The sequence below is a fragment of the Cervus elaphus genome, chromosome 10 (genome assembly GCF_910594005.1).
Source record: "Cervus elaphus chromosome 10, mCerEla1.1, whole genome shotgun sequence".
In the NCBI taxonomy this organism is placed as follows: domain Eukaryota; kingdom Metazoa; phylum Chordata; class Mammalia; order Artiodactyla; family Cervidae; genus Cervus; species Cervus elaphus.
Genome location: NC_057824.1, coordinates 49,133,924 through 49,159,355, shown reverse-complemented (window position 1 = coordinate 49,159,355; position 25,432 = coordinate 49,133,924). Strand labels below are relative to the sequence as shown.

The 25,432-nt window shown below is 53.7% G+C and overlaps 2 protein-coding genes and 1 pseudogene across 3 annotated transcripts; all 3 read right to left on the bottom strand.

The window, feature by feature from the left end:
• Window positions 1–1,885: 1,885 nt before the first annotated feature.
• Window positions 1,886–20,283, bottom strand: LOC122701777 (2-acylglycerol O-acyltransferase 3-like). Of its 2 annotated transcripts, none has more exons than XM_043915074.1 (7): window positions 19,956–20,283; window positions 19,404–19,511; window positions 19,076–19,146; window positions 18,602–18,806; window positions 18,117–18,291; window positions 17,337–17,539; window positions 1,886–2,112 (listed from the first exon to the last, which is right to left on the bottom strand). In XM_043915074.1, exons 1-7 carry the CDS (start codon window positions 20,026–20,028, stop codon window positions 1,901–1,903), a joined length of 1,047 nt encoding a protein of 348 aa, XP_043771009.1. In that variant the 5' UTR covers window positions 20,029–20,283; the 3' UTR covers window positions 1,886–1,900. The 2 variants fall into 2 exon arrangements, with proteins under 2 accessions (XP_043771009.1, XP_043771010.1); XM_043915075.1 differs by lacking the exon at window positions 1,886–2,112 and adding an exon at window positions 16,973–17,246 and having other exon boundaries at window positions 19,956–20,261.
• On the bottom strand, window positions 11,360–13,383 carry LOC122701781 (annotated as a pseudogene).
• Window positions 20,284–22,986: 2,703 nt separating the features above from the next.
• On the bottom strand, window positions 22,987–24,895 carry LOC122702026 (2-acylglycerol O-acyltransferase 3-like). Its single transcript, XM_043915544.1, has 5 exons — window positions 24,883–24,895; window positions 24,722–24,749; window positions 24,134–24,243; window positions 23,608–23,718; window positions 22,987–23,517 (listed from the first exon to the last, which is right to left on the bottom strand). Exons 1-5 carry the CDS (start codon window positions 24,893–24,895, stop codon window positions 23,318–23,320), a joined length of 462 nt encoding a protein of 153 aa, XP_043771479.1. The 3' UTR covers window positions 22,987–23,317.
• Between the last annotated feature and the right edge of the window lie 537 nt (window positions 24,896–25,432).

Genomic DNA, 25,432 nt, shown 5'->3' with positions numbered 1-25,432 from the left:
GTAGGGCTCGCCATGTGGGTGTGTACCCTGAATAGCAGGGCTCCCCGTTTTTCCCCGGGGCCTGGCCCTGAAGGGTAGAGGATGTGCAGGAAGCTTTAATCCCTAAGGAGTAGCTTAGGCCCTGGTGGAGAGACCTCTGGGGGCATGGCTTTGTGGGAAATGCTAAGGATTGGGGAGCCCCTCCAACAGAGAGTCCACTGGGCGGGGCACACCCTCAGGTAGACTGGGGCCGGTCCTCACCATGACCATGGTCCAGTTCAACAATGACCAGAGGCGGTAAGCCAGCAGTTTTCAGGCCACAGAAAGTGTCCTTTCTTCTTGTTGTTGTTGAGCTCCACCGTGCCTTGTGGGATTTTATTTCCTGACCAGGGACTGAGCCTGAGCCCTGGGCAGTGTGAACTCACAGTGCCGACCATTGTACCTCCAGGGAATTCCTGAATCATCACTTTTTAAAATGACTTTTTAATGAAAAGAAAATTGGACTTCCCTGGTGGTCCAACACTTAGGAATCCCCTTGGGGAGACAGGAGATACAGGTTCGATCCCTGGTCTGGGAAGATTCCACCTGCCATCAGCCATCTAAGCCCATGTGCCACAACTACTAAGCTGGAACCAAACTGCTGAAACCTGAGTGCTCAAGAGTCTGTTCTCAGCCTCATGGAAACCAGGGTTATGAGTTGCCCATGCACCGCCAGTAGGGAATAGCTCTGGCTTTGTGCAACTAGAGAAAGCCCCACATGCAAAAGCAAGACTCCAATGCAGCCAAAAATAAAGTAGACAAAAATTAAATTAAAACACTATTACAAATATTTCAAATTATTTATTTATCATTGGCTGTGCTGGGTCTTTGTTGCTGTGCAAGGGCTCTCTCTGGTTGCAGTGAACGGGGGTCCTCTGCCTTGCTGGGCATGGACTTCTCATTGTGGAGCCTTCTTTTGTTTCAGAATACAGGCCCTAGGCTCAAGCTTCAGTAGCTGTGGCTCCCAAGCTCAGGAGTTGCGGCTCTTGGTCACTAGAGCAGCCAGGTTTCAGTCGTTGTGGCCTTTGGGCTTAGCTGATCCTCGGCATCCTTAGTTGCTCCGTGGGATCCTTTCGGACCAGGGATCCCATCTGTGTCCCCTGCACTGGCAGGCCGGTTCCCAACCATTGGATCACATAAAGTCACTCACAATATTTCACTGGTGCCATGCCTGTGATGATGATGGTGGTGATGGATACGATAGTGATAAATTCATTGGCTCTTCTTTTGCCAAACTCTTTTAAATTTTTTTATCGTAATAAGTTAGTTTTGCCAAGAGTCCCTTCTCACTGAATGAATGAGATCATGTGGACCAAATGCTGGGCTTGCAGTAGGGCTTCATATGGTAAAATAAATCCCTGCTTCATGTGATCTCCCAGCCCCCAGGGAACAGGAAGGATGGGAGGAGATGCAGAAGGAAGCTGTGTACTTAACTCTTTCTTTTCTATCACGAAAGCTCATGCCAACCCTCCCTTCTGACAGGTACTCTTAACCCTTGTCAGCTTTTGCTGACAGTAGTTCACCATCTACCCTATTGTCTCCACCTACCTCAATGCTGTGCACACTTCAGAGAATAGTTCTTCAGGGATCTACCCTCCCCACCACCATTCTGATGCCCTATATCTCTTAACTAAGCATATGCCTTTATTTAGAGGGAGAAAGGCCTTAGCCAAGGGAAGAGACTTAGATGGAAGCTGATAGAGCAGAATTCAGTCTCTGGGAGGAGAATTCAGGGCCCTGCTATCAGTCTAAGGCAGCAAGTCTGTCTCGATCAGGTGGAGATGGAACCCACGTGGGCAGGCTCCCTCCCAGAGACACTCTACGAAGCAGAGGTGAGAGAACTGACTCTTCCTGGCACAGTAGCAGGCAGCCGGTGGGGGGCTCAGGCCCTGGGATCAGGGGCTGGGGGGCCGGGAGGCGGGGAGGGGTGAGGCCAGGGCTGGATGGAGGTGCGGCGAGTATAAGCCGGGCGGCCACAGCTCTCCTTGCGCTCCTCGAACAGTTGCTCCAGAGCCTTCATGTAGAACACGTGATAGTGGTCCACCTGCGCCTCGGTGGGCTGCTGGCACTGGGGCACCGGGATGGGGCGGCCCACTGCAGGGACAGGGGGACTCAGGTCAGGGGAGGGGCCTCGGCTGCCCATATTGCTTACAGCAGCCTTCTGCCCTGGAGCCGGGCACTTACCCAAAGTAGCGATGAGTCTGGCCAAGGGCACCATGCCCCGGGACCGGGCTGAGAAGACACCACGGCCCCAGAGGATGCAAGGAGAAAAGTACATGAGCTTCTTGAAGGTGGTCTGGAACAGATGCTGCCAGGAGTCTGGGGCAGGAGGCTTAACTGTGAAGGCTTCATTCTCTCCAAAGGAGTACACGGGCACCAGAGGGACACTGGGAAGAGGGGGGCAAGAGAGAAGAGGACATCAGGGGCTCTAGGAGCACCCCCAGATTATTCCCCACAGGTTACCACTTCCCAAGTCAATTTGAGACAAATGAGAGTTCTACTAAGGTCGATCTGGGAGAAGGGAATTAGATTTCTTAGGAAGACTGATACAGGGCCTTCCTGTATATATTTTCTGATACTGTCTTAGTTACAACCTGGTGGCAAGGGGAATACTAACACTATTTCACAAGTAAATGAGTTTGGAAGGTCTTGCCTGCGTGGTTGTCATTAAGAATTTCAACAGAGGGCATCTGAGCCCCAGGGTCCTGTGATTAGCACTGTGACCTTATCTCTCTTTTCATGGGAGGAGCCTGGGGAATGGACACCGTTGGTGGGCACAGAGAAACACTCAAGGTCTGCCAGGTTTGCCCTGTAGAGGTGTTCATGGTGGAAGCTCTGGGGACACACAGTTCACCTCCAGAGAGGCGGTGTGTCGGGATAGAGAGTAGATCCCCAGACACACTGTGAGGTTCTGACCACTGAAGGCAGCCCCAGCTGGGCCCCCGCTCACCTGTGCCTCAGTGCCAGGCGGACGAAGCCTTTACAACTCTAGAGAGTGAGGCAGTGCTCCCCTGGGATGGCATACAGGGCCTCGTGTTCTCCCCGGACCAGGACGACCACAGCCTGGCCAAGCTGAGGTGGAACAGGATAAAATCCAGTCTCTGGTGGCTTGTAGAACGTAGCCCTGCAGGAAAGAGGGTGTGCAAGAATTTGACAGTCCCTTACTTGGCTCCCTATTCTCTCACCCTACCTGTTGGCACATGAAGGCTGCAATAACCATCCCTCTCCAAACTCCCTACCCCTGTGCCCGTGTCAGCATGCCCTACAGCGCCTCTCCCTTTAAGGAGGCAGGACACTTGCTGCAAAACTATCCTCTAAAGCCCACTGTGAGCCCGGCCACTGTTCAAGTCAGGTTCCTGCTCCAGGTGGTGGTTGGAGGCACCTCTGATGGACATGGGGTTAGTTTGCCATTTCCCACCGAGCTGAAGACCCACCGCAGCCCATAATGTCGTCGCGATAGGGATGTAGAAGATGCCATTCATCGGGCCTCACCAGGGCCGAAGCCCCAGGAACAGGTGGGAGAATCCGGTGCTCTCAGTGCAGAAGTTACAGAGGGTTCTGATGCTGGTGGTCCCATGATGGTGGGCCACCAGCAGGTAGTTCCCATCGGGGGCCAACTCTGCGGATTTTACCAGCTGTTGGAGGTGGAGAGGATGATAAGAAAGGAGTAGAGAAAGCAGGATACCAGCTATAAAGAGTTCCCTCTACACTAACAGACTTCAGGGTTCAAGGTACGACAATGGGGTCAAGTGCACCAGGGTCCCCTCTGAAACACCATCCCAAAACCTGCCCCAGTGTGGGAACTTAGACAGCCGGGGCTCACACTCCAGCATGGGAATGGGTGAGGAGGTGAGGGCGGGTAGGGGAGAGGGAGAGGGAGCGCATTCCTTGGAGGGTGAACTGTGACCTTAGTGGGGAAATAATCCCTCAGGTGTTTCCAAACAATCCAATTCCTCATCCACTGACAATGCCTTCCTCCTTGGGCAGAGAGAAGGGTGGGGGAAGAATTCCTGGAGACAACCTTTATCACCTCTCACTACCTGGGCCCTTGTTTTGTGCTCACTTTGCTGGGGTGTGTTCTGGTCCAGAAACAAACCATATGAAGTGGAGAACAGAGAAACACCGGAGCAAGGTGAAGAGGAGGTAGAAGGCAAGAAGAGACAAGAAGGGGCCTGGGGGAAAGATGAGGAAGAAAAATGAATTAGCTTTTGGAACCACACTGACTTCTTGCCTCCACACTCACCAATGAGATCTTTGCCCATCTCCCAACCTGCCCTGTGTCCCCTCCCTTCTCTTTGTCCAAGGGCTTCCCAGCAGGTGGGCCTCCAACCCATCTTCCCCCACCCTTCCCCTTCCTTCTGTCCCTAGTGGAACCATGCCCTGCTCCCCTCACCCATGAAGAGAAAAGAGAGCATGTTTTGGTAGATACTCAGTACTTTGAGCCTGTTTCTGCACCATTTTTGTGCTGCAGGAAGATGGAGGGGCAGTGGAGACTCCCAGGCACTGCCCCCTTCTGCTGCAGGGCTCCAGGTCCCTAGGGGGTGGGGCGGGGGGAAGGGATGAAGATTTCCGTAGGAGCCCAGGAAGCCTTTCTGGTGTGAGTGGCCAAGTCCTTGGGGCTTCGCAGGATTGCTCAGATGGGGAGCAATGTGTGGATGGGGGGACCCTGGAATCTGGGCTCCAGATGTCTCCAGCCTCCTCACAGTGATCACTGACCTTCTCCAGTGGGTCGGATTGGGTCGGACTGGGTCTGACTGGGTCAGACTGGGCAATGTGGTGGGTGGGATATGGGGCGTGCCACCCAGGTCCACTGCTTGGGTCATCAGGAATCTTTAGGAATCTGTGTGTGGGGGTGTTGCTAAGCCAGAAAACACACCCACTGCGTCCCAGTGGAGACTGTGTGATCTGGAGGAGACAGCTGATCCTTAACCGGAGCCCCTGGGCTATCTGTGGGTCTCCTGGAGTATCTAGGCCCCTGGAAGGTGAGGCCGGGCAGGCGGACTTCTCCTGCCACGAGCAAACACACCAACACTGCAGGTGTGTTCCCACCTTTTTGTTAAAAAGCTTAATTTATCTAAAAATATTTTAAAGGATTTTTTACATTTCTATAAAAGCTGTACAGAAAATAGCGTTCTAATATGGCACACACCCCCACTTGTGCCTTACCCTATTATAAACACCTCGCATTATTAGGAATGTTTGTTACAACTGATGGAACACACTTGACACCAGATTTTCAGCTAAAGTCTGTAGGTTTCATTAGGGTTCACTCATTGTGTCCCACAGCTCTGCGGGTTTTGACAAGTGTATCTGCTGCTGCTGCTAAGTCGCTTCAGTCGTGTCCGACTCTGTGCGACCCCATAGACGGCAGCCCACCAGGTTCCTCCGTCCCTGGGATTCTCCAGGAAAGAATAGGGTGGAGTGGGTTGCGATTTCCTTCTCCAATGCATGAAAGTGAAAAGTGAAAGTGAAGTCGCTCAGTCGTGTCTGACTCTTTACCAGAACACACCCCACCCATAGACTGCAGCCTACCAGGCTCCTCCGTCCATGGGATTTTCCAGGCTAGAGTACTGGAGTGGGGTGCCACTGCCTTCTCCAGACAAGTATATCTACCATTGTATAAAATACAGAATATCCTAATTGCCATAAAAGTCTCCTATGCACCATGAAAGTGTTAGTCGCTCAGTCGTGTCCGACTCTCTGCGACCCATGGACTACTGATTTCCACCAAGGCTCCTCTGTTCTTGGAATGCTCCAGGCAAGAAGACTGGAGGGGCTTGCCATTCCCTTCTCCGGGGGATCTTCCCTACCCAGGGATCGAACCTGGGTGTCTGCCCTGCAAGCGGTTTCTTTACCAACTGAGCCATCAGGGGAGACCCTGACGCAGGATGGTCCAGCCTTTAATTTCAGTCTCCAGCACAGTCATCCAGGCAGCTGCTGGGGGCCTGAGGTGCCCCTAGGTGAAGATGCCCCGCCTGTGTGCCGGGATGCCACAGCGTGCCTTGATCTCTTCCAACCGCTGCTTCCTAGACCGCGTGCACCTGCGCGCTGCCGGGCCTCGAGTTCGCTGTACCCGGGTCTGGGACCCCCACTGTGCCCGGAACAGGAGACAAGAAGGGTGGTCACAGAGCCACCTGCAAGGCCCCTTCCCTCCTGCCGGGATCAACTGAGACCGAGTTCAGGGCTGGCGGAGTTGCGAGAGGCCAGCCTGGGGGTGAGGCTGGCAGCCAAGAAGTCAGGGACCAGTCTGGGTACTTTCAGCCTGGGAGTAGCCGGCGGTCAGGCATGAGAGCGGGGGAGGGTAGACGGGCGGATGGGATGGGCGTGTGGAAGGGCGGAAGGAGGCCCCGGGGTATGGGGTGGGGGGGACGGGGAAGAGCGGAGGGACCCGTCTTCCTATCTGCTGCAGCGTTTCTCACCCAGGCCCCGGGCCGGTCTGAAACTGCTAGAAGATCTCGTTCTTCCCCAAAGTGAAGAGCGCACAGGAGAGACCTGGGAGAGCAGCGGCTGCCTGAGTGCGGAGCTCTGCGCTCCTCCCCCGCGGCGCTGCCCCCGAGACCGCAGGCAGGCTGCTCCCCCGTGTTCCCACGCCAACTTGAGAAATCCCTCCGATATCAGCTGCGAAAGCAAAGCGATCCAGGCTGTGCCTTCAGGGCCTCTAGGGGCCAACCCACGGCCAGGACGGCCATCAGGCCTGGACAGGAGACAGGAGGCACGGGCCTTACAGGCGACACCAAACCTGTGAGGCAGGAAGACCTGCCATCTGAGTCTTCCAGAAAAAGGGAGGAGGGCACTGGGAGATGGAGCTGGGACCAGGCGCCCCCAGGGGGGAGGAGGGCAGGGAGGAGGTGACCTCAGGGACTGGGGGTCCTGAGACCCAGGGCTCCCCTGCTCACCAGCACACAGGATGTAGTCCCTGAAGACAGGAGGATGGACGCGATGGAGCAGTTGGAGCAGGTGAGGCCGGAGGCCAGGGAAGAGGTGAGAGAAGCGTCTGGTCTCTGTGCTTAAGACCCTGAGGACCAGGACCCCAAGAGGGCGGAAGCTCCACCAAGAGGTAGCTGTGGGAGGGACCTAACTCTGTGGTGTCCACCAACACCAGGGGGGTGGGGGGTGCCATGTTTGGACTTTGGGGGTGACTGTCCCAAGAGTCTACCCTGAAGTCCAGCTCGCACCCAGCACAGAGTTCCAGAGTGCCTCACCAAGATGGGGAGGTTGATCTTGGAAATGCCTCCAGATGGCCCAGTGTGGACCCAGGCAGAGCCATGATCTCCTGCCCAAGGTATGTTTCTGTCTCCATTGAGCCCGTCCAGGTTGAAGACCGCTAGGATCCAAGCCTGGCTCAGGAGTACGAGGAGCAAGGCATCCAGGCACCCCTGGACTGGAGGTGGGGGCACGACGTGGGAGGACTCTGATTCCAGAGGTTTAAGTCCCAGGGCCCCTTTTTACCCCCTTCTCTCCTCCATAGATTCAGGCCCAATCTCTTCAATGCAGAGATCCCAGCCCCACCTCCCTCCCAACTGGCATCAGGAAGCAGAGAGCCAGGCCCGGAGTTCTCAAGGCTTCAAGGACTCACCCAGCCCCAGAAAGGAGAAGATCCATTGCAGGAGGGCAAACACTTGGAGGCCCTGGGTGGAGGCGATTGGAGGAGGCTGGCCTTCTGTAGAGGGGAGTCACACAGGGGCCACTGTGGCTCTGATATTACCGTCTTTTGGCTCAATCTCCTGGCCCTGACCCCTGACCTGGGTTCTGCCCTGGTTTCGGGCCCCCTCTGCTGATCTGCACAATGGATCATCACGATCAGGAGCCCCACAAGGAAAGTATATCCACTACTTGGGCACACAGGTTCTCACCCGTAGGACAAAAGGGGAAGATCAGGGATGGGGCTGAGCGTCTAAGGATGAGGAAGCTGTTTGGAATTTGTGAAGGTTGGGACTGGCTCCCTGTGTCTTGCAGGGCTGGCAGATATCTGTGGGGGTCGCCTTGTGTGCATGTACCCTGAATAGCAGGGTTCCTCCTCTGTCACCTGGATATGGCCCCAGAGGGGTAGAGGACCTGCAGGAGGGTTTGTTACCTAAACCTAGCTTAGGCCTTTGTGGGGAGACCTCCAGAGGGAAGGGCTTTGTGGGAAAGGCTAAAGATTGGGAAGCCCCTCCAAGACAGTGTCCACTGGGCTGTGAGCACACCCTCCAAGTGGGCTGGGGCCTGTCCTCACCGTGATTTGAGTGTGTTCAACACTGATCAGAGCCAGCTCATTTCCAGGTCAGGGAAAGTCATCTATTTTGTCATTGCTGTTTGGCGGTGCCTCGCCTTGTTGACATTTAGTTCCCTGACCAGGGATTGAACCTGGACCCTGGACACTGAGATCTGGAATCCTAACCACTGGACTGCCAGAGAATTTCCAGAATGTGATTTTTTTTTTTGTTTAAATTTTGTTATTCTTTTAATTGAAGTATAATTGTTTTACAATATCATGTTGTCGGGGAGACGGTGTTGTTGATCACTAAGTGGTGTCAGACTCTTTGTGACCCCATGGACTGCAGCTGGCCAATCTCCCCTGTCCTCCACTATCTCCCGGTTTTGCTTGAATTCATGTGCATTGAGTCGGTGATGCCATCCTACCATCTCATCCTCTGTTGTCCCCTTCTCCTTTTGCCTTCAATCTTTCTCAGCACCAGGGTGTTTTCCAGTGAGTCAGCTCTTTACCTCAGGTAGCCAAAGTACTGGAGTTTCAGCTTTAGCATCATTCCTTTCAACAAATATTCAGGGTTGTTTCTTTCGAATTGAGTAGTTTGATCTGTATGCAGTCCAAAGGACTCTCAGGAGTCTTCTTCAGCACCACAGTTTGAAAGGATCAGTTCTTCAGTGCTCAGCCTTCTTTATGGTGCAACTCTTACATCCATCCATGACTATCGGGAAAAAACATAGCTTTGAATATATGCACCTTTGTCCACAATGTGATGTTTCTGCTTTTTAATAGGCTGTCTAGGTTTGTCAAGTTTTCCTTCCAAGGAGCAGCAGCACCTTTTAATTTCACAGCTATAGTCACGATCCCTAGTGATTTTGGAGCCCAAGAAAATAAAGTGTCACTACTTCCACTTTTCCCCCTTCTATTTGGCATGAGTACTGGGATCCGATGATCCCATGATCTTAGTTTTTTGAATGTTGATTTTAAGTCAGCTTTTTCGCTCACCTCTTTCACCTTCATCAAGAGGCTCTTTAGTTCCTCTTTATTTTCTGCGGTATCAAATGAGTGGTATCATTTGCCTATGTGAGGTTGTTGATATTTCCCCCAGCAGTCTTGATTACAGCTTGTGATTCATCCAGCCTGGAATTTTGCATAATGTATTCTGCATGTAAGTTAAACAAGTAGGGTGACAGCATACAGCCTTGACAGGCTCCTTTTCCAAGTTTGAATGAATCTGTTAGTTTCTGCTGTGCGTGTGGGCTAAGTCACTTCAGTCGTGTTTGACTCTTTGCTACTCTAGGGACTGTAGCCCACCAGATTCCTCACTCCATGGGGTCATCCAGGCAAGAATACTGGAGCGTGTGGCCATGCCCTCCAGCAGGGGATCTTCCAACCCAGGGATTGTACCCACATCTCTTATGTCTCCTGCATTGCCAGACTGGTTCTTTACCACTAGTGCCACCTGGAAAGTTCCAGTTTCTGGTGTACAACAAGGTGAATCAGCTATATGTATATATATATGTGTGTGTGTGTGTATATGTATATATATATATATATATCTCCCCTCCCTCTTGAGATTTCCTCCCACCCCACCCCTATCGCACCCCCTAGGTCATTACAGAGCACCCAGCTGAGCTCCTTGTGATATAAAGCAGCTTCTCACTAGCTATCTGTTCTACACATGCTAGTGTACATACGTCAATGCTGCTCTGTCAATGCATCATACTCTATGAAACCCTCTCCTTCTGCCCTGTGTCACCAAGTCCATTTTCTACATCTTCATCTCTATTCCTGCCCTGCAAACAGGTCCCTCACTACCATATTTCTAGATTCCATATATATGCGTTAATATATGATCTTCATTTTCTCTTTCTGACTTATTTCACTTTATGACATACCGTAGGTGCATTCATATCACTATGAATGATCCGAATTCATTAATTTTTACAGCTGAGTAATATTCCATTGCACACAAGTACCACATGTTCTGGGTCAATTTCTCTGTCAGTAGACATTTGGGTTGCTTCCATGTCTTCACCGTTGTAAACAGTGCTGCAGTGAATGTTGGGGTGCATGTATCCTTTAGGACCATGTTTTTCTCTGGATATATGCCCAGGAGAGGGATCGCAGGGTCATATGATGGCTCAGTTTTAGGTTTTTAAGGAACCTCCATGCTGTTCTCCATAGTGGCTGGACCAACTTACATTCCCACTGACAGAGGAGGAGGGTTCCTTTCTTTCCTCACCCTCTGCAGACTTTGTTGCTTCCCACAGGGACCTTAAAAGACAACTCTAAATGATCCATGAAATAACCCACAAGGGAAAGAAATCGAGTTCAAAAATCTGGAGCTCAGAGAACACATTGCTGTCTTAGGACAGCGAAGTCCAGAACTTTGGGCCCCCTTTCTCCTCTGCCCCATATGCCAACACCAAGGGGACCAGTCACAGAAGCTGGGAAACGAGGTAAAAGGAAGACATCGCTCCTCCCCTTTCTATTCTTTCTTCCCCCAATTGCCTCTTCTGGCCAAGCAGGCAGCCTCCTTGCAGCTAGCTCCCCCTTGCTTGGAAATGGGAAATTGCTACCCTCAAATGAAGACGCAAGGGTTGACTGATACAGCAACTAAACATTTCAAGGTACCAATCTTAAGTGAATGTAGAACTTCTCACCTGAGAAGTAACAGGTAAGTCAGAGGATTGCCAAGATTTTCATCCAGGGGAAAAGAAAGTTCTTCCACCGAATAAATTTTCCAAGACAGCGGAAGACAAAGAGTTGCATTCAGTTACGCTCCAACAAGTTCTTTCTAAGTCATGGATACAGACAAAAAGTCAGTCAGGTGATAGGACTGGACACTCATCAGAGAATGCTATAAGCACATAAGGTCCCATAGACTGTTTTAGCTATCAAAGGGCAGGTGCCATGCCTGGGGTGATGATGGTGGTGATGGTGATGATGGTAGTCAAGTCATTGGCTCTTATTTTGGAAGTCTCCATTTTTTAAGACTTTAAATATTGATAATTTACATAAGGATGGGAGGATATGCCAAAGCGGGTATGTACTTAACTCCTGTCATTTCTATCACTGGGGATCATTCTAACCCTCCCTACTATCAGGTACCCTTGACCCTTGTCAGCATTTATTCACAGTATTTCACCATCTACTCTATGGTCTCCACCTACCTATATCCTGTCCACTCTGCAAACTTCCCTCTCCAGGGAACTCTGCTTTCAGATGCCATGGTGATGCCCAACAACTCTTAGCTAAGCACTTGCCTTTATTGACAGAGGGAGATGGGACCAAGCCAAGAGAGGAGACTGAGGCAAGCTCAGGCAGCAGAATGAATTCTCTTGAGAATGCAGGGTCCTGATTCCCAGTTTAAGGCAGCAAGTGTGAAACCATTAGGATTGTGGGGGTTACACATGGGCATCCTCACACCCAGAGGGAGAGCCTGCGCTCTGCCAGCATCTGACTCCACCAAGCAGTGGTGAGAGAACTGGCTTTTATTTACCCAGTAACAGGGCAGTCGGTGGGGGTCTCAGGCACTGGGATCAGGGGTTGGGGGGGCTGTGAGCTGCGGAGGGGAGAGGCCAGGACTAGATGAAGGTGAGGTGAGTAGGAGCCGGGAGGCTGAGTTCTCCTTGTGCTCCTTACACAGTTGCTCCAGAACCTTCATGTAGAGCCTGTGATAGTGGTCCACCTGCTCCTCGGTGGGCTGCCGGCGCTGGGGCACCGGGATGGGGCGGCCCACTGCAGGGACCGGGGGCACAAGTGCTGGGAGGGCCTCGGCTGCCCGCCCAGTTGATGGACTCCTTTCTTCCCTGGAGACAGACACTCACCCACAGTGGTGATGGGTCTGGCGAGGGGCACCAGGCCCCAGGACTTGGCTGAGAAGAGACCACCACGGCCCCAGAAGATGCAAGGAGAAATGCCCAGGAACTTCTTGAAGGTGACCTGGAACAGACACTGCCAGGAGTCTGGGGCATAAGCCTTAACTCTGAAGACATCATTCTCCCCAAAGGGGTACACAGGCACCAGGGAGGCGCTGGGAGGGTGGGGAGACAAGACAGAAGAGGGCTGGTCAGGTCAGCGGCTATAGGAGGGTCCCCACGTTCCTCCCCCACAAAGTCCCACTTCTCAAGGCCATTTGAAGCAAATGATGGTGCTCCAAAGAAATATCTAGAAGGCACTTACATTTCTTAAATGAATGTATACTCTACCTTCTTATATGCATTTTCTCATATAGTCTTAACTACAATGTGGTGGCAAGGTAGGTGTTAACCCTATTTCACAAGTAAAGAAGCATGCAAGGTATTGCCTGTGAGAGGGTATCATAAAAGAATGTGAGCTGAGGGAGTCTGAGCCCCAGGGTCCAGTTCTTCCCACTGTGATCCTGTCTGTCGCTCTGCCTGGGAGAAAGCCTGGGGAATGGGCCTCAGGGCTGGGCACAGAGGAAACATCAAGGGCTGCCCAGAGCGCCCTCTAGAGGTGGTCACCGTGTGAGCTCTGGGGACACACAGTCCCCCTCCAGGGCGCCAGTGTGTAGGGATAGAGTAGATCCCCAGATACGCTGTGCGGTTCCGACCATTGAAGGCCGCCCTGGCTGGGTCCCTGCTCACCCGTGCCTCAGTGCCAGGAGGACGGAGCCTTGATGATTCCAGAGAGTGAGGACGGAGCCTTGATGATTCCAGAGAGTGAGGTAGTGCTCCCTGGGATGGCATGCAGGGCCTTCTGGGCTCCCCCAACCAGGATGACCGCAGCCTGGCCGAGCTGGGGCTGCGACAGAATAAAATCCAGGCTCTGGTGGTTTGCAGAACCTAGCCTGTGGACAAGAGGGGGTGCAGGGACAGTCGGTCTCCCTCCTTGGACCCTTAGTGGCTCACCCTGCCCTTTAGCTCAGGAAGGGTGAGATACCGCCCCTTTTGTTCCAAACTCCTTACCCCTGTGCCCCAGTCTGCGTGCCTTACAGCGCCTCTCCCAGCAAGGATGCAGGACACTTGCTTCAAAATCACTTCCTGACCCCCTCGGTGAGCCTGGTCAATGTTCAAGCCAAGTGCCCGTGGTGGGTGGTGAGCGGGGACCACTCTTTCCGGATTGAGGTGGGGCTGCCTTCTGTCACTCAGCCCTGGTCTCACCACAGGACATAACATTGTCTCCACAGACTGGGCGGCGGAACAGGCCATTCAGCGTGACTCCTGAGCACCGAGACCCTGGGAACTGCTGGGAGGAGCCAATGCTGGCAGTGCAGAAGTTACGGAAGCTTCCGACGGCCGTGACCCCATGTGGGTGGGACCCTAGCACGTAGTTCCTGTCTGGGGGCAGCTCTACTGTTTTCACCAGCTGTGGTGCAGGGGGCAGGATGCGGGAAAGAAAACAGGGAAGGCAGGACCCCAGCTGAAAGGGCTTCCCTCCCCCTCAAGAGACGTGAGAGTTCACGATGGGGTCAAAGGAACAAGGGTCCACTCTGGAACACCATCCCATCCCCTGCACCGTAACCTGAACTTAAGCAGCCAGAGGTGAGAGTCAATCGGGGGAGGGGTGAGGAGGTGGGGAGATAATGGAGTGGGAAGAGTGGAGCATCCCTTGGAGGATGACCTGTTACCTTAATGGGGAAATAATCACTCGGGTGTTTCCAAGCAATCCAGTTCCTCATCTACGGAGAACCCCTTCTGTCTGGGGCAGAGAGATGGGGATGGGGGGAAGAATTACTATAGATACCATTTATCACCTCTCACTACCCGGGGCCTTGTTTTGTAACCTTGGGGAGCTGTCTCCTGGTCCAGAAAGAATCACACCATGTAGAGAAGAGAGAAAGAACAGATGGAGGTGAAGAGGAGGAAGAAGGCAAGAAGGGAAAAGAAAGGGCCTGGGGAAAGATGAGAAAGGAAAATGACCTAGATTGTGAAACCACAATGACGTCTCCCCTCCATGCTCACAAATGAGGTCTTTGGCATCTCCCAGCTGACTTCTGGCCCCTCCTCCCTTTGCCCCTCAAGTTCAGGTATGAGGTGAGGGGCTGTAGCATTTTTCTCCCCACCATCCCCCTTCCCTTCTTGCATCGTGGACCCCACACCCTACTCCCCTTACCCAGAAAGAGTCAGCAGAGCACGTATTTGTACATGCCCAGTACTTCTAGTCACTGTTTCTGCAGGATTTTCATAGTGGGGGAGGGCGGCCAGGCGGTGGAGACTCTCTGGTGCTCCGCTTCTGCCAGCAGGACTCCAGGACTCCGGAAAAAGGATGCTGGTTTCTCTAAGAGTCCTGGAAGGCTTTCTGGTCTCAGTGGCCAAGCCCTTGTGGCCTCCTGGGATCTCTTGCAGTGGCTGTGTGGATGTGGAGACTCGGGTCCAGAACCCCAGATGTTTCAGGCCTCCCTACACACTGATCATGAACTTCTCCAGTGGGTCAGTCCGGGCTGGCCACTGGGTAGCGCAGGGAGGCGGGGCAGGAGACATGCCGCTGAGGTCCACCTCCAGGTGCCTCCAAAATCCTGTGGGGCAGAGGTTGCAGAAGAATCCAGAGAGCCCACCCACTAGGTCCCAGCCCCGACTGTGGGATCTCGAAGATCCTGGACAAGCACCCTCGTCTGGTTGTGGGTCTCTGGGAGTGTCAAGGCCACCAGGAGACATGGCTTGGAAAGAGTATCTCATCCCCAAGGTCAAACATCTCAGCGTCACAAGTATTTTCCCACCTTTAATTTCAGTCCTTGCCCAGAGTCACTGAGGGGGCCAGTGGCTGCCTAGGTGAGGAGGGGGTGCCTGTGGGCAGGGACACGTACCGAGCCCCGAGCTCTTGGAACAACTGCGTGCGTGGCTCCATCTGCACGGGAGTAGGCCCCCTGGTTCCTTGTAACCTAATTGGGGTTGCCACTGTGGGCAGAGGAGGAGTCAAGAAGGGTGGTCACTGAGATGCCTTCAAGTCCCCTTCTCTTCCGAGGGATTCACTGGGACAGAGATCATGGTGGTCACCTTGCCAGAGTCCAGCCTGTGTGCGAGGCCTGCCGCCAAGTATTCAGATCCCGTCCTGGGACTCTTACCTCCTGACCATGCAGAGGCCTTGAGCCTGCGGTGGAGTTGGGGACAGAGCACCTAGAAGCTGGTTTCACTGATGGCGTGGATAGGCGTGAGGAACGGCAGGAGGAGGATCCAGGGAACATGGGGCAGTGGCAGGGCCACTCTCAGCAGTGGCTACACCTCTTTCTCTGCCCTTCCCTGGGTGCAACTAGCTCCCCCTTGCTATGAGTCAAAGTCGCTCAGTTGTGTCCAACTCTTTGGGACCCCGTGGCCTGTAGCCTGCCAGGCTCCCGTGTCCATGGAATTCTCCAGACCAGAACAGGAGTGGGTAGCCTTTCCCTTCTCCATAGGATATTCCCTACCCAGGGATCGAACCCAGGTCTCCCACATTGCAGGTGGATTCTTTACCATCTGAGACATCCTGGAAGCCCAAGAATACTGAAGTGGTAGCCTATCCCTTCTCCAGCAGATCTTCCTGACCCAAGAATCGAACTAGACTCTCCTGCATTGCCAGTGGTTACCAACTGAAGAAATGAAAGTTGCTCAGTTGTGTCTGACCATTTGTGATCCCATGGACTTTTCTGTAACCAGCCAGGCTCCTCTGTCCATGGGATTCTCCAGGCAAGAATACTGGAGTGGGTTGCTACACCCTTCAACAGAGGATCTGCCTGATCCAGGGATTGAACCTGGGTCTCCTGCCTCCCAGTTGGATTCTTTATGGCTGAGCCACCAGGGAAACCTTTAACACCTGAGTTACCAGGGAATTCCTACCCTCAGATGCAGATTCAAATGTTGATTGCTAACCCAACTGAACATTTCTAGATACCAAAGTTAAGTGAATGTAGAACTTGTCACCTGAGAACGACCCAGATAATTCATGAAACTGCTAAGAGTTTTCACTTGGACAAGAGAAAATCCTTCCACTGAATAAAATGTCTAGCATGGTGGAGAGCAAATTGATGTGTACTCAGTTACTTTCCAACAAGTGCTTCTCATTTAACTCATGGATACAGGCACAAACATAGTCAGCAAATAGGAGGCATGTAAGTCAAAGGATGCTATGACCACATAAGGTCCCTCCCAATGTTTCAGGGGATCCTTGGTATTTCACTGGTGCCATGACTATGATGATGATGGTGTGTTGGACATGATGGTGATAAATTCATTGGCTCTTATTTTACCAAACTCTGTTAAATTTCTTGATGTTAATAAGGTGATTTTGAGAAGAGTCCCTTCTCACTGAGTGAATGAGATCATGTGGACCTAATGCTGGGCTTGCAGTAGAGCTTCATATGGTAAAATAAATCCCTGCATCATGCGATATCCCAACCCCCAGGGAACAGGAAGGATGGGAGGAGATGCAGAAGGAAGCTGTGTACTTAACACTCTCTTTTCTATTTCTTTTTGAAATCTCCCTACTGACAGGTACCCTTGGCCCTCGCAGCTTTTGTTCACAGTATTTCAGCAACTACCCTATTACCTTGAGCTACCTCTATCCTGTCCACACCTCAAAGCCTAGCCCATTGGGATCAGCCCTCCCCAACATCATTCTGATGCCCTATGTTTCTCAACTAAGCAGATGCCTTTATTTAGAGGGAGAAAGGCCCCAGCCAAGGGAAGAGACTAGATGGAGGGTGATAGAGCAGAATTCAGTCTCTGGGAGGAGAACTCAGGGCCCTGCTATCGGCAAGTCTCTATCGATTAGTGTGGTGGTGGAACACACGTGGGCAAACTTGCTCGAGAGAGAGATTCTTTCAAGCAGTGGTGAGAGAACTTTTATTGGCACAGTAGCGTGGCAGTAGGTGGGGTTCTCAGGCGCTGGGATCAGGGGCTGGGGGCGGGGGGCAGGCTGGGAGGGGCACAGGCGTGAGGCCAGGGCTAGATGAAGGCGAGGCGAGTAGAAGCCGGGAGGCCACAGCTCTCCTTGTGCTCCTCAAACAGTTGCTCCAGAGCCTTCATGTACAGCGTGTGATAGTGGTCCACCTGCTCCTCGGTGGGCTGCGGGCACCGGGGCACCGGGATGGGGCGGCCCACTGCAGGGACAGGGGGACTCAGGTCAGGGGAGGGGCCTCGGCTGCACACACAGCAGATAGCAGCCTTCTTCCCTGGACATGGGCACTCACCCACAGTGGTGATGGGTCTGGCCAAGGGCACCAGGCCCCAGGACTTGGCTGAGAAGAGACCACGGCCCCAGAAGATGCAAGGAGAGCAGGTCAGGAGCTTCTTGATGGTGACCTGGAACAGACGCTGCCAGGAGTCTGGGGCAAAAGCCTTAACTCTGAAGATGTCATTCTCCCCAAAGGAGTACACGGGCACCAGAGAGGCACTGGGAATGTGGGGAGACAAGAGAGAAGAGGGTTGGTCACATCAGGGGCTCGAGGAGCACTCCCAAATTCCTCCCCCATAGGTTACCACTTTCCTAGGCATTAGGAGCAAATGACGGTTCTACAAGAAAGATCTAGAGGAAGGGATTTTATTTCTTAAGACCAATGTACACTGGACCTTCTTATATACATTTTCACATACGCTCTCAACTACAACATGGTGACAAGGTAGGTATTAACTCTGTTTCACAAGTAAGAAGTGTGCAGGTCTTGCCTGTTAGAGGGCATCATAAAAGAATGTGAGTCAAGGGCATACGAGCCCCCAGGGTCCAGCCATTGGCACTGTGACCCTGTCTGTCTCTCTGCGTGGGAGGAAGCCTGGGGAATGGGCCCCAGGGCTGGGCACAGAGGAAACACCCAAGGTCTGCCTAGAGCGCCCTCTAGAGGTGGTCAAAGTGTAAGCTCTGGGGACACACAGTCCACCTCCAGGGGGCTGGCGTGTAGGGATAAAGGGTAGATGACCAGACGCACTGTGAGGTTCTGACCATTGAAGGCAGCCCTGACTGGGCACCCACTCACCCATGCCTCAGTGCCAGGCGGACGAAGCCTTTACGATTCCGGAGAGTGAGGCGGTGCTCCCCTGGGACGGCATACAGGGCCTCATTGGCCCCTCCGACCACGATGACCACAGCCCTTCCGAGCTGTGGTTCAGATAGAACAAAATCCAGGCTCTGACGGTTCACAGAACACACTCCTGTGGGCATGAGGAGGTTCAGGAGCAGTCAGTACCCCCTCATTGGCTCCACAGTCCCTCTCCTGTCCCTTTAGCTCACTAAGTATTAGACATCACCCCCTTCTCTCCAAACCCCCTACCTCTGTGCCCCTGTCCACGTACCCTACAGTGACTCTCCCAGCATGGATGCAGGACACTTGGGCCAAGCCACCTCCTGACCCCCATTGTGAACTTGGCCAATTCAAGCCAAGTGCCTGGGGTGGGTGGTGAGTGGGGGTCACTCTGGCCAGATTGGGGTGGGGTCACCCTCTGTCCCTCAGCTCAAACTCACCACAGGACAGAAAATACTCTCGATGGCCTGGCAAGTACAAGAGACAGTTCAACACAGCCAGTGAGAACCGAAGCCCTGGGAACTGCTGTGAGGAGCCAGTGCCCTCCGTGGCGAAGTTACAGAAGCTTCCGATGGCTATGATCCCATGTGGGTGGGACCCTAGCACGTAGTTCCTGTCTGGGGGCAGCTCTACTGTCTTCACCAGCTGTGGTGGCAGGGGGCAGGATGCGGGAAAGAAAACAGAAGGCAGGACATCAGCTGAAAGGACTTCCCTCCACATCAAGAGACTTGAGAGTTCAGGATCTAAGATGGGGTCAAAGGCACGAGGGTCCACTCTGGAACACCATCCCACCCCCTGCCCCATCACCTGAACTTCAGCAGCCAGAGGTGAGAATCCATCAGGGGTAGGAGAGGGGAGGTGGGGAGGTAAGGGAGAGGGAGGGGTGGAGCATCCCTTGGAGGGTGACCTGTTACCTTAATGGGGAAATAATCACTCAGGTGTTTCCAAACAGTGCAGTTCTTCAACCACTGGTAACGCCTTCCACCTTGGGCAGAGAGATAAGGGGGGAAGAATCACTACAGACACCATTTATCACCTCCCTCTACCCGGGCCCTTGTTATTGTTTAGCTGCTAAGTTGTGTCTGACTCTCTGTGACCCCATGGACTGCAGCATGCCAGCCTTCCCTGTCCTTCACTGTTTCCCAGAGCTTGCTCAAACTCATGTCCATTGAGTCCATGATGCCATCCAACCACCTCATCCTCTGTCACCCCGTTCTCCTCCTGCCATTGTTTAGCACTCACCTTGCTGGGGTGTGTCCCAGTCCAGGAATAACCATACCAAGTAGAGAAGAGAGAAACACCAGAGCGAGGTGAAGAGGAGGAAGACGCCAAGAAGGGAAAAGACAGGGCCTGGGGAAAGTTGAGAAATGAAAATGGTTTAGATTGTGAAGCCACAATGATTTCTCCCTTCTACCCTCACCAGTGAGATCCTTGCCCGTCTCCCTGCTAGACCGCCTCCCTGCTAGCTCTTTGCCCTGGGCTTCCCCAGTGGCTCAGACGATAAAGCGTCTGTCTGCAATGCAGGAGACCCCGATTCAATCCTTGAGTCAGGAAGATCCCCTGGAGAAGGAAATTGCAGTCCACTCCAGTATTCTTGACTGGAAAATCCTATCCACAGAGGAGCCTGGTAGACTAGAGTCCATGGGGGTCCCGAAGAGTGGGACAGGACTGAGAGGCTTCACTTCCCTTCACCTCCCTTTGCCCTGGTGGTCCAGTAGGGGGTGCTGCAGCCTTCCTCCCTCTCCCCTCTCCTTTCCCACCTTCCCAGTTGGACCCCTGCCCAGCTCCCCTTACCCAGGAAGACGAAACAGAGCACATACTGGTAGATGCTCAGTACTTCTAACCACTGTTTCTTTAGGGTTTTCATGCTGGGGGTGGGTGGTGGGGTGGCGGAGACTCCCAGGTGCTCCCCTTCAGCCAGCAGGGCTCCCGAACCGCGGAAATGGGATGAAGGCTTTGGTAGGAGCACAGGAAACCTTTCTGGTAGAGTGGCCAAGCGCTTGGAGCGTCCCAGGATCACTTGCAGGGGGCTGTGTGCTTGAGCAGAGTCTCAGCAGAGCCCCAGAGGTCTCCAGTCTGCTCTCACTTATGAACTTCTCTAGTGGGTTGGTCTGGGCTGGTCCCTTCTTGCGACTGGGAGACGGCCTAGGGGGCGTGCCATGGAGGCCCAGCCCTCGGTGCATTAGAAATCACTGTGGGAAGGAGTAGCAGAAGAAGCCAGAGAGCTCACTCACCGGGTCCCAGCCCTGACTGTGTGATCGCCCCGTTCCTGGACGAGTGCGGTCTGGGAGTGTCTAGGCCACTCGGAGGCGTTACTTGGCGCCGGTATCTCAACCCTAAGGACAAACACAGCAACACACAAGTTTATCCCTAGGTTGAATTTCAGTCGCCAGCCACACTCCTCCAGGGGCCTGAGGCCAACTAGATGAAGAGGAGGTGCCTGTGGGCGGGGACCCCGGAGCACAGGGTCTGATCTTGGAAGAGCTCAGCTGAGAGCCGAGACTGAGAGCAGCGCGTGCGCATGCGCTGAAGTGCCCCTTCTGCCCCCACAGCCCACCCCGCTGTACCGGGATGGGATCCCCTCTGTGGGCAGAAGAGGATCAAGAGGGGTGATCGCCGAGATGCTTTGAAGTCCCCTTCCCTCTCAGGGGTTCCAGTGGGACAGAGTTCAGGGCTGGTGGGTTTGCCAAATGCCAGCCTGGGGACATTTGGCACCAAGTATTCAGGCCCCAACCTGGGAGCTTCACCTCCTAACCATGCGGGGGCCTTGAACCCTGGAGCGGGGAGCGGGCTGGGGAGCCTGGGAGCAGAGCAGGCAGGCAGAGGTTCCAGGTGTGGAAGGGCAGGAGGAGGCCCTGGGGCCTGGAACATTCATAGAGCCAGTCTCAGCAGCAGCCCAGCGTTTCCTGTGTCTTTCCACCCAGAACCCCCCGGGTGGGCAGAGAAACTGTGGAAGGGCTCATTCTCCCCCAAAGAGAAGACTGGCCCCGGGGAGGCTCTGGGGGCACACGGGACGCCTGACTCTGGGGCCCTGGAGGTGGGGCTCCTCCCAAGAGGCCTTGCCCAAGAAGCCAGGCCTGGCCTGGACACCAACCCCCACCCCCCTCACCTCCCGGGGTCCTCACGGGTGTTCCAGTGCCAACTTGACAAATCCCTTCTGATGGCAGATCTGCACGCTCAGCGACCTGATCTGGGATCTGGGCATTGACTCCAGCGGGTCCCTGGGCCCACCCAAGGCCAGAGGTCTGGGCCAGTAGGGCTCGCCATGTGGGTGTGTACCCTGAATAGCAGGGCTCCCCGTTTTTCCCCGGGGCCTGGCCCTGAAGGGTAGAGGATGTGCAGGAAGCTTTAATCCCTGAGGAGTAGCTTAGGCCCCGGTGGAGAGACCTCTGGGGGCATGGCTTTGTGGGAAATGCTAAGGATTGGGGAGCCCCTCCAACAGAGAGTCCACTGGGCGGGGCACACCCTCAGGTAGACTGGGGCCGGTCCTCACCGTGACCATGGTCCAGTTCAACAATGACCAGAGGCGGTAAGCCAGCAGTTTTCAGGTCACAGAAAGTGTCCTTTCTTCTTGTTGTTGTTGAGCTCCACCGTGCCTTGTGGGATTTTATTTCCTGACCAGGGACTGAACCTGGGTCCTAGGCAGTGTGAACTCAGAGTCTTATCCACGATACCACCTGGAAATTCCTGGATCATCACTTTTTGAAATAATTTTTTAATGAAAAGAAAATTGGACTTCCCTGGTGGTCCAACACTTAGGAATCATCTTGGGAAGTCAGGAGATACAGGTTCGATCCCTGGTCTGGGAAGATTCCACCTGCCACGAGGCAACTAAGTCCATGCCCTGCAACTACTGAGCTGGAGCCACAGCTACTGAAACCTGAGCATCCTAGAGTCTGTTCTCAGCATCATGGAAGCCAGGGCCATGAGCCGCACGTGCACCGCCAGTAGAGAGTAGCCCTGGCTTTGGGCAACTAGAGAAAGCCCCGCATGCAAAAGCAAGACCCCAATGCAGCCAAAAATAAAATAGAAAAAATTAAATTAAAAAACTATTACAAATATTTCAAATTATTTATTTATCATTGGCTGTGCTGGGTCTTTATTGCTGTGCAAGGGCTCTCTCTGGTTGCAGCGAATGGGGGGTCCTCTGCCTTGCTGTGCATGGACTTCTCATTGCGGAGCCTTCTCTACTTTCAGAATACAGGCCTTAGGCTCAGGCTTCAGTAGCTGTGGCTCCCCAGCTCAGGAGTTGCGGCTCTTGGTCCCTAGAGCGGCCAGGTTTCAGTTGTTGTGGCCTTTGGGCTTAGCTGATCCTCGGCATCCTTAGTTGTTCCATGGGATCCTTTCGGACCAGGGATCCCATCTGTGTCCCCTGCACTGGCAGGCCAGTTCCCAACCATAAAGTCACTCACAATATTTCACTGGTGCCATGCCTGTGATGATGATGGTGGTGATGGATACGATAGTGATAAATTCATTGGCTCTTCTTTTGACAAACTCTTTTAAATTTTTTGATGCTAATAAGTTAGTTTTGCCAAGAGTCCCTTCTCACTGAGTGAATGAGATCATGTGGACCAAATGCTGGGCTTCCAGTAAGGCTTCATATGGTAAAATAAATCCCTGCTTCATGTGATCTCCCAGCCCCCAGGGAAGAGAAAGGATGGGAGGAGATGCAGAAGGAAGCTGTGTACTTAACGCTATCTTTTCTATCATGAAACTCATGCCAACCCTCCCTTCTGACAGGTACTCTTGACCCTTGTCAGCCTTTGGTCACAGTATTTCACCATCTACCCTATTGTCTCCACCTACTTAAACGCTGTGCACACTTCAGAGAATAGTTCTTCAGGGATCTACCCTCCCCACCACCATTCTGATGCCCTATATCTCTTAACTAAGCATATGCCTTTATTTAGAGGGAGAAAGGCCTTAGCCAAGGGAAGAGACTTAGACGGAAGCTGATAGAGCAGAATTCAGTCTCTGGGAGGAGAATTCAGGGCCCTGCTATCAGTCTAAGGCAGCAAGTCTGTCTCGATCAGGTGGAGATGGAACCCACGTGGGCAGGCTCCCTCCCAGAGACACTCTACGAAGTAGAGGTGAGAGAACTGACTCTTCCTGGCACAGTAGCAGGCAGCCGGTGGGGGGCTCAGGCCCTGGGATCAGGGGCTGGGGGGGCCGGGAGGCGGGGAGGGGTGAGGCCAGGGCTGGATGGAGGTGCGGCGAGTATAAGCCGGGCGGCCACAGCTCTCCTTGCGCTCCTCGAACAGTTGCTCCAGAGCCTTCATGTAGAACACGTGATAGTGGTCCACCTGCACCTCGGTGGGCTGCCGGCACTGGGGCACCGGGATGGGGCGGCCCACTGCAGGGACAGGGGGACTCAGGTCAGGGGAGGGGCCTCAGCTGCACACACAGAGGATAGTGGCCTTCTGCCCTGGAGACGGGCACTCACCCACAGTGGTGATGGGTCTGGCCAAGCGCACCAGACCCAGGACCTGGCTGAAAAGAGACCACGGCCCCAGAAGATGCAAGGAGAAATGTCCACAAGTTTCTTGAAGGTGATCTGGAAAAGACGTTGCCAGGAGTCTGGGGCAGAAGCCTTAACTCTGAAGATGTCATTCTCTCCAAAGGAGTACAGGGGCACCAGAGAGGCTCTTGGTGGCGGGGGCGGGGGTGGGAGGCGTGCAACAGAGAAGAGGGCTGGTCAGGTCAGGGGCTCTAGGAGTGCCCCCACATTCTCCCCCACAAGATACCACTTCCCAGGACCATGTGAAGCAAATGACAGTGGCTACAAAGAACTATCTGGGAGAAGGGACTTAATGTTTCTTGAGAAGTTGGTGTGTACTGGGCCGTCCTATGTACATTTTTCCATACAGTCGACAACCACCACATGATGGTAAGGTGGGCGTTAACCCTATATCACAAGTAAAGAAGCGTGGGGCCCTCCCTGGTTGTCCAGTGGTTAAGAATCCACCTACCAATGCACAGGACAGGGGTTTGATTCCTGGTCCTGGAAGATCCCACATCCGGTAGGGCAACGAAGTCAGTGTTCTCAAACGACTGAGCAGGTGAGCTTTGAGCCTGTGCTCTGCAACAAGGGAAGCCACCACAAGGAGATGCCCGCCAACCGTAACGAGAGACTAGACCCCAGTCACTGTAACTGGAGAAAGCCCCCATAGCAATGAAGACCCAGCACAGCCAAAGTAAATACATAAATAATAGATGAATTTTTTTTTTTTAAAAGAAGTGTGCAAGTTCTTGTCCCTGAGATGGTGTCATAAAAGATTGTGAACCAAGGGTGTCTGAGTCCCAGGGTCCTGCAGTTTGTACTGTGATCGTGTCTGTGTCTCTGTGTGGGAGGAAGCCTGGGGAATGGGCCTCAGGGCTGGGCACAGAGGAAATATTCAAGAGCTGCCCAGAGCGCCCTCTAGAGGTGGTCCCGGGGTAAGCTCTGGGGACACCCTGTCCCCCTCCAGGGGGCTGGCGTGTAGGGATAAAGGGTAGATCCCCAGAGACGCTGTGCGGTTCTGACCATTGAAGGCCGCCCTGACTGGGCCCCCGCTCACCCGTGCCTCAGTGCCAGGCGGACGAAGCCTTGACGGTTCCAGAGAGTGAGGTAGTGCTCCCTGGGATGGCATCAGGCCCTCGTGGGCTCCCCGACCACGATGACCATAGCCTGGCCGAGCTGGGGCTGCTACAGAATAAAATCCAGGCTCTGGTTGCTCACAGAACATGCTCATGTGGACAAGAGGGGGTGCAGGGACAGTCAGTACCTGCTCCTTGGCTCCCTAGTCCCTCACCCTGCCCTTTAGCTCAGGAAGCCTGAGCTCTCCACCCCTTTTCTCCCAAACTCCCATTTTCCTGTGCCTCTGTCCATCTGCTCTACAGCACCTCTCCCAGCAAGGGTGCAGGACGCTCACTCCCAAACCAGTAACTGACCCCCACTGTGAGCCCAGCCAATGTTCAAGTCAGGTGCCGGGGCTGGGTGGGGGGTGGGGGGCCACTCTGGCAGGAGTGGGGGGACCCCACCTCTGCCTCAGGTCAACACTTGAAGGAAAAGTAAAGTCTCTCAGTCGTATCCGACTCTTGCAACCCCATGGACTGTAGCCCACCAGGCTTCTCCATCCATGGGATTTTCCAGGCAAGAATACTGGAGTGGGTTGCCATTTCCTTCTCCAGGGGATCTTCCAGACCCAGGGATTGAACCTTGGTCTCCCACATTGTAGGCAGATGCTTTACCGTCTGAGCCACCAGGAACAAGACTTACCATAGGACAA

Excerpts from the sequence above, each read along its gene's own strand:
- LOC122701777 (XM_043915074.1), bottom strand. The coding sequence starts at position 20,028 with ATGAAAACCCTAAAGAAACAGTGGTTAGAAGTACTGAGCATCTACCAG. Across the intron at positions 19,147-19,403 it reads CTGGGACACACCCCAGCAAG|GTGGAAGGCGTTACCAGTGG; the intron begins GTGAGTGCTAAA and ends TCTCTGCCCAAG. Across the intron at positions 2,113-17,336 it reads CAGACCCATCACCACTGTGG|TGGGCCGCCCCATCCCGGTG; the intron begins GTGAGTGCCCAT and ends CTGTCCCTGCAG.
- LOC122702026 (XM_043915544.1), bottom strand. Across the intron at positions 24,244-24,721 it reads CGCCTGGCACTGAGGCACGG|AGCACAGGCTCAAAGCTCAC; the intron begins GTGAGCGGGGGC and ends CCCTTGTTGCAG. Across the intron at positions 23,518-23,607 it reads CAGACCCATCACCACTGTGG|TGGGCCGCCCCATCCCGGTG; the intron begins GTGAGTGCCCGT and ends CTGTCCCTGCAG.